The sequence below is a fragment of the Choloepus didactylus genome, chromosome 6 (genome assembly GCF_015220235.1).
Source record: "Choloepus didactylus isolate mChoDid1 chromosome 6, mChoDid1.pri, whole genome shotgun sequence".
Lineage (NCBI taxonomy): Eukaryota > Metazoa > Chordata > Mammalia > Pilosa > Megalonychidae > Choloepus > Choloepus didactylus.
The window spans coordinates 45,250,602-45,258,526 of NC_051312.1; the positions used below are offsets into that span (position 1 = coordinate 45,250,602).

A 7,925-nucleotide genomic window follows, 5' to 3' on the forward strand; every position below is an offset into this window, starting at 1 on the left:
ACAGGCCACAGAGAGCCTGGGAGTATGACCGCACTCGTTCCACCCCAGGCCTGGCCTAGCTGCAGGGACACATCTGAGGTGAGGAACAGTTTGTGAGACAGGGAGAAGGCAGTCCCCAGAGACGCACCACAGGCTTGGGTTTCAGGTTGCTGCTTGTGGTCTCCAGCCAGCCTTGGCAGAGGTTTTGCCTCAACATTGGTGCCGAAGATGTGATGACTTCAGTTCCCTTCTGCCCTCCCCTGCCACCGCCACTACCAACCAAGTGAGACCAGAATCTGTTCACCCTCTGAAGTACTTTCAAAACGCCACCGCACAAACCAGGAACAGATCCAAAACACGACCCACAACGAGAAACTCCCACTGTCCCTTAACCGTACCTCCCACCAACCTCTATCCTGTGCTCATCCTTACCAAGCCAAATACCCCTCATCCAAGACACATGGAGGAAATTATAAAAATTAAAAGGCAGTCTTTTTTTCCTCCTGCTTCATTCCCTTTTAGCATTTCAGTGAAAGTTTATTGTCTGTTTGCAGTTAATCATTCACCTTTGTTTATCTTTCTGACTCCATTTGTTTTCTCTAGTCTTAAAAGGTTAAAAAAAAGAAAGGTTGGCTCTGCAGGTGATGCAGTGTAGCGTGGCATTCAATCAGACAAAAGGGCAAAATACTTGATCATGATCAGCCACTGTCAGCCCTTCTTATCTGGGGTCACCTCTCTCCACCTGGGGCCAACCTCCGCTTTCAGTTGATTTCACCTGGCCATTCATTTGTGGTTGCACACACCTCCCTGCCTGCACAGGCCTGTTTTTCCAAGTCAGTGCAGTTCCTGATTGTAACATATGAAAGGGCCGAGAAGCAGCCTAAGGACCCCGGAATTCAAAGGAATGCATTCAGATAATCGTACATCCCAGTGGGCCATGCACTGTGTTATTAGTGTTGAAGGCACTGAGTTCAGGATGACTGGAAGCAGATTTCATCTCCACCATCGGCCAGGCATGTGATCTGAACGGGCTTTCCGCACACCTTCCCCAGGCTCCTTTCCTGCTTCGGGTATCGCTTTATCAGAAAGGCCGTCCCTGTTGGTGCTATTTAAAAACAGCACCTTCACTACCCCCTGCAGCATCAGTCTGTCTCCTCCCACCGTGTTCTATTCTCCACAGCACTTATCACCAGCTGCACTATTACGTATTTGTTAACTGAATGTTCCTACCTGCTTGGATGTAAGTCCCTGAGAGTAGAGACTTGGTTTTGTTTCCTGCTGTATCTCCAGTACCCAGCACAGTGCAGCATACTGTGGCTCAATAAACAATTACGAACAAATGCATGAATGACCTAACCTCGCTAGACCTCAGTTTTCTTATATGTAAAATGGGCATACTAATAAACGTACATCATAAGGGTGGGTGAGATTGAGTGTGTGCCTTGCAATGTAAATGCTCAATAAATCTTAGCTAGTAATAATATTATTCATTCACTTGTTAAATATCTATTGAACACCTACTATGAAAGGCACAGTAGAGTAGTAATTACGAACATTAGCTTTGGGATGGGGCCTTTCTGGGTTCAAGTCCTGGCTCCACCTCTTTGTATGAAATTCTTAAATTCTGGGCTGCAGTTTCATCCTGTAACAGAACTTAACATAGGGAGTTCCTGTAATGAGCTGGTGTATGCGAAGCACTTAAGCACTTGACTTTTAGTAAATGTTCCCTGATTGTCAGCTGTCTGTACAGGAGGAAAAGAGGCAAGAGGACTCTTTACAGGAGCTATGGGGCAGAGAAGGGCTCTGGCTCAGATGGTAGCTTCAGAGAAGGCTTCCTGAAGAGGCCTTGTGAGAGAGTGAGTTGGCTGGGTGGAAATGAGAGTGAGGAAAGTCTGTGCAAGGGCCCTGAGGCCAGAGAAAGCCAAGCCCCAATGGGAAGACTGGTCCCATTGGGACCATCTTGCCCAAGAGAAGGGAAGCAGCTGTGGAGCAGCAAGAGACAAGGCTGGAGAGCTGGGTGGGCTCAGTTAGTGAAGGTCTGACTCACATGGCCAGCCACAGCCATGACGGCGAGGAGCCACTGCAGGATGGTAAGCCCAGGAGAGACGTGGCCCAATTGCACTGAGATGGGTCACCCTGGGCAGCAGTGCAGTGCACAGGACACACAGTCCTCACCAGTCCTTCCTTTGACAACACATTTATTCCTTTATTCATCCCAGCAATACATATTGAGCAGCTACTATAAGCCAGGCTCTGTGCTTAATGCTGGGGAATATGGATGGAAACACCAATCACTTCACTATAGTGAGGACAGACAGTGAACTAAGTATATAAATAAATTTTATGATATGCTCAAAGGTGATAAACATTACAGCAGAAAAACAAAGGGAAATGGACATGGAGTACCGGGTAGGGGTGCTTGTTGGCAGTTGCAACTCGGGCATTCCTGAGAAGGTGATTTGAGCAAAGACGTGAGATGAGGGTGGGAAGCCAGCAGACATCCAAGACGAAGGGAACCACAAGTGCAAAGACCCTGAGGTGGAATGTGCCTGCGTGTTTCAGAAAGAACCGGGAGGCTGGTGTGTCAGCAAAGTGAGTGAGGGGATAAGCGAAGAGGATGGGGATTTAACATGGGGCAGGAGGGGGTAGACCTGGTCCTCTCTTTTTTTGCTTTAAATCATATACTACCATGGGACAATGCTTGTAGAGGCCTCTCACATTGTTATTTACAACCCAAGTTATTATTTAACTCAGGATTAAGCTAAATGTCTTGTTTTCTACTATTTATAAGTTCTGGTCTTTTGGTTTTTACTTATGTCCCTTCCAGTCTGTTTGCCACACAGTAGTTGGAGGAATCTTCTTAAAATGTGGATCGTGTCAAACTCCAAAGACTTCCCTTTACACTTTCAGCAAAATCCCAAGTCCTTGCCAGGGCCTAAGAGGAAGGTCCTGCTTGAGCTGCCGGCAGCCCTTCCCAGCATCATCACCTACCGCCGTCCCCCGGGTGCCCGCTCACCTGCTCCATGTGTCCTCTCACCTGGTGGGGCTTGGCATGTGCTGCTCCTTCAACCCTGAACACTCTTTCCCACCTCCTCATACCCAGTCCTCCTCATGTTTATCTCTTAGCGTAAATGAGGTCCTTCCTGGCTCCCTGTCCAAAGTCAGCCCTCTCCCCCACCCTCATTCTCTATCTAATGCCTTGTTTCCTTCATAACACTTAAAATCATGGGTGATTTGCTTGCTTCACCTGTGTCCTGTCTTTCCCATTAGTCTGTAAATTCCTTGTGAGCAGGGAACATGGTGAATGAACCCAGCACACCGTCAGTCCCTGATACTGAAGACATAGGCTTTTTAAAGGCAAATACTGCATCTTAAGCATCTGTGCATCTCCACCTGCTAACTGTCCCCGAAGTGCCCAGCACAGTGCTTTCCCACAGCAAAGGTGTTTGAGTAATATTTGCTCAGGGTTTTTTATTGTGATTTGAAGCCAGAATGTGGATTCTAAAATCCTTTCCACCACTGTAAACTATTCTATTTCAGATGCTGATTCCAGTTGCTTGAAAACAAATGGCATCAAAAGTCAAGACTGTCACAGTCATAGTCGAACAAGTAAGTGTAGAGACGCCATTTTTCATTGCCAACTTCTCAAAACCGTTCATGGACCAAATAATCTCCTTTGATAAGCTTTGAAACTAAACATCTGTGTAGGACCGGTTATTTCCCAAGGAAGATAGTAGAAAAAATAGATGGTTACTTTTATAAATATTATTAAAATCAAATTTACTTCTTTTCACTTGGAAATAGTATGATACTAATTTAAGTGAGGAAATAGTATGATACTAATTTTCAAACCATGTTGCGTTCCTGAATGAGTGCTTATTTTTCTTGGGTCTGAAAGTCTACTGCAGGTCCTTCTCACTCAAGTACTCAAAGGATATAGTAGTAAAGAAAACACCACGACCTGGCAACTCTGCTAGCCTTTCCCAGCACTAAGACAAATCTATCCAGCATAAAGCCAGGCCAGCAATTTCACAAATTTGGTGTATGTTGAGAACACATCCTATCTGCCTGGCATGGTTCTAATCACTCGATATGTATAAAATCACTAAATCATCACACCTATCCTATGAAATGGGTGCTCTCATCTAGGTACAGATGAGGCACCTAGAAAGATTAAGTAATTCGTCAAGGTTGTAGGGTTGGGAAGAGCAGATTCAGGACCCAAGCCCAGGCAGTCCGGCTCCAAAGCCAGTTTTAACCACAGTATAACAGAACAAGAGAAATACCAGCTTTTCATCAAAAAACATAATTGTAGGATCTATCTGTCCAGACAGTTGTGGCTATAAAATCTTAGTACAGCCAGACTACCTGTCAGAAAGAAAAGTAAGAAGATCATTTGACTCTCATTTCATCAAGTCCTTAAGAGTCAGTTCCGTAGTTCCATGGAGTAAGGAAGGTCCGTGAGCCATGATGTTGCCAGTCAATGTAAATCTGGTGTTTCAGTGTGTTTTACAACTGCTTTGATGAAGGAAAGACATTTCATGGCTCTGTGAGATTCCAAGTAGAGTGTTTGGCGATAACTTTGGCCAAATCCCCACAAGGCAGCAGTTTCCACCGGTTAATGACAAGTTGCACAACTCTTCTCTTAAAAAGATAAAAAGATTTTAAGTAACCAACCTTCTTCCCTTCTCAAAAGGCCTCCAAAGTTCTCATCTCTGGGAATTCGTGCGAGACCTGCTTCTATCTCCAGAAGAAAACTGTGGCATCCTGGAATGGGAAGATAGAGAACAAGGTATTTTTCGGGTGGTTAAATCAGAAGCGCTGGCAAAGATGTGGGGACAAAGGAAGAAAAATGACAGAATGACGTATGAAAAATTGAGCAGAGCTCTGAGGTAAGTTAATAGCCTGAAACACCATGAGCCCTCAGGCAGTTATATAAAATGGCCAGCCTTACAAAATTACACTGTTTTTGCAGCTTTTTACTTGATAATCGAAAGGTCATGAGACAAAACTTGCATTCTTAGTTACAGGCAGGATTATGGTTGGTAAAATGACACACCCTCCTTTTCACTCTTGGCAGTGTTCCCCTAGGGATCACTGAATCCAGGCACCTCACAAACCCACACACAAAACACTTGAACTGAGTACTCGAACTGAGTACAGTGAGGTTCAGCCTTCAAGATGTCTGGGAAAGGTTTAAGTGTAAGTTGATAACAGGGTGTGAAAATACCAGCCTAACCCAGCAATGGCCTTGTCACCTGAGAGGAATGGCAGCCAGGGAGTGTTTATGGTGCTGTTGTTTTCCCCGGGTGCAAACCTTCCCCCTATTTCCTTTCTACTGTCTTTTGCAGATACTACTATAAAACAGGAATTTTGGAACGGGTTGACCGAAGGTTAGTGTACAAATTTGGAAAAAATGCACACGGGTGGCAAGAAGACAAGCTATGATCTGCTCCTGTGTCAAGCTCATTTTATGGATGCCTGTCTTTTAAAACAATCAGATTGCAATAGACATTTGAAAGTTTTGTGTTTGTTTGTTTTTTTTAACTTGCAAATGTGCTGATAAAATTTCTTCACATCTCAGCTTACATTTGGATTCAGAGTTGAGCAGAATGCTACTTGGGGTGTTGGTAGCAACCCTTAAAGAATTTTTTTTTTTAAGAGGAGGAGAGGATGAACTTTTCCAGTACCTTGATCAAAACGTATTTCCCTAGCCGACTTGCAGAACCACAATAGCCAATATCATTGGTGTTGCTCAAATATAGGTCCAATTCTGCTGTTAGAAATTCATCCAATGCTTCAATCCCAAAGGTTCAAAAGTGGCAGCTCACAAAGGAGAAAAAGTGATTAGTTTGTAGCTAATATACTAGAGGAGGGTGAGATGTAGGTAAGGCATACATAATTTAGATTTTAAATTGTCAAAGTCAGATTCCATAGAAAATTGTCTTAATAAATGAGCTAAGCCATCAAGCTGGGACACTCATTGGATTTAGTCTAGCTTGTTAGAATATTTCTTAACCAGCGCATCTTTCAGGCCCCTCAGCCAAACACTGTGGTCATCCTTCTAGAGTTAGACACTTCAAATTTGTCATGTTCGTATTTGTTACTTGAGTTTATCCTTCCTCTTCTCCTAACTGGTGGCTGGCCTCAGATATGCAGAGAGCCAGCAGACACTTGCATCAGTTTCAAAATCACTGCTCATTCTATAATTCGTCATCAAAATGATAAAATCATAATTCATTAATTCTGTCAGTGGTCAAGATGTTAAACTTTTATATAACTGGAAATGTCCCCAAACTCTGTAATGGCCAATTAAATTGCAAGTCTGTTTTCTTTTGTCTTCCAACTGGATGGGTACTCAAGCTCTAAAACACATACTTCCTTGACAAAAATAGTGACAGTGAAATTACACCAATAAATGTTCACGGGTTAAAGTCTGCACTGACATTTTCCCATGAGTCACTGGTTCGTGAGTCACTGATGACCTGTGACCAGGTGGACTGCCCCATGACCTCCACCTCATCAGAGCAGGAAGAGTCCAGTGAAGAGGCCCTGAACTGCGGTGAAGGCTGAAGACCCCCAGGCTTAGAGTCTAACTTCAAAGGCTGACTTGTCTTAAAATAATGTGAATTGCTGTAAAATAATCTATTTTTGAATTCATGTGTTTTCCAGGTGGATATGGTTTGTAAACAATGTGAATAAAATATTTAACATGCTCAGCTGTCTCTGTATTGTTAAATTCAACAGGGCAGTCTCAGCAAATCATTGAGAACTGGTAAAAAGCTTTGATGACCTTTCCACTTCCAAGCAGTTGGGGGATTGGAGATCCTTAAAGAGCTCCGAAAGATTCAAGAGATACACAGAGTAGTCCTACCCGCCACCTTTCCATATAAGACACAGGTCCCCATCACAAAATAGAGCCCCTGGGCCAGCAAGGTCTACAGATATGCTTTGCTTGGTACACACGGTTTTTTTTGTTCTGTTTTTCTTTTTGAGGTTTTGTTTCTTGCTGTGAACTAGTTGTCTTATTTAAAAATCAGGAAATTTACCTAAAAATCCAGATTTCCAGTTTCTCTTTAAAACTCAGAAGATCTGTCAACACTAGTTTTTCAGTCACTTGTGGCATAATTTCTGGGAGATGAGTAGAAGCTGCCCCTTTGGCTAGAACAAGTATCTGGTCACCACTTTCTACTGCCTTCCTGGCATGCAGCCTGTCCACTGCCATCCAACTTTGTACTTGCACTATGTTTTTGGGTTTTTTTCCCCCGCATACAGCCAAAATGCCTTTACATTTTGAATTTGGGCTCCCTGTCCTGGCCATCCAGAGAGGTAAGTACCATGTTAATGAGGTAGATTACAAAACCTACAATCTGGTTGCAAAGAAAAGATTTTCTAGGAAAATGGATATTAGCCGACAGGAGGGAAACTGGTTGTGTTCAGGCAAAGAGCTCGGCAGTGAAGGAGAAGCAGAACCAAGATGCTCAGGGGAATGGCAGGGACCGAGGTGGGGCAGAGCAGGTGGAGAAGGGTGTGGCGTGGGCTGGGCTGGACGCAGGTGACATGTGGCCCAGAGATGCTGCTCCCCCTCACTCCACTCCCCATCCCCAGGGCATCGGGCAATTCAGAGAACAAGAAATGAGCAATCCCTCTGCTTGTCAGCAAGTTTTCATGTTGCCAGATCATTAACCTTGCATCCTTGTCTTATTTGTTTCCTAGGGCTGCCGTGATGAATTACAGAAAGTTGTTTTCTCATAGTTTGGAGGCCAGATATCCAAAATCAAGGTGTTTACCGAACCAAACTCTGAAGATTCTGGAGGGGGGTCCTTCCTTGCCCCTTCCAGCTTCTGGTGACTCCAGGCCTTCCTTGGCTTGTGGCTGCTCAGCTCTACTCTCTGGCTCCATCATCACAGGGGCTGCTCCTCCTCCTCCCCTCTGTTTCTTAAAGG

General features: G+C 44.3%; 1 protein-coding gene across 3 annotated transcripts in view; it reads left to right on the forward strand.

The window, feature by feature from the left end:
- ELF5 (E74 like ETS transcription factor 5) overlaps positions 1–6,664 on the forward strand; it is a 31,924-nt gene extending 25,260 nt beyond the window's left edge. For all 3 annotated transcript variants that reach the window (XM_037841228.1, XM_037841226.1, XM_037841229.1), the window contains 3 exons: positions 3,520–3,588; positions 4,676–4,871; positions 5,331–6,664. In XM_037841228.1, coding sequence (XP_037697156.1) covers positions 3,520–3,588; positions 4,676–4,871; positions 5,331–5,427 — 362 coding nt within the window. In that variant the 3' untranslated portion in view covers positions 5,428–6,664. The remainder of the gene's footprint in view (positions 1–3,519; positions 3,589–4,675; positions 4,872–5,330) is intronic.
- The last annotated feature ends 1,261 nt before the right edge of the window (positions 6,665–7,925 follow it).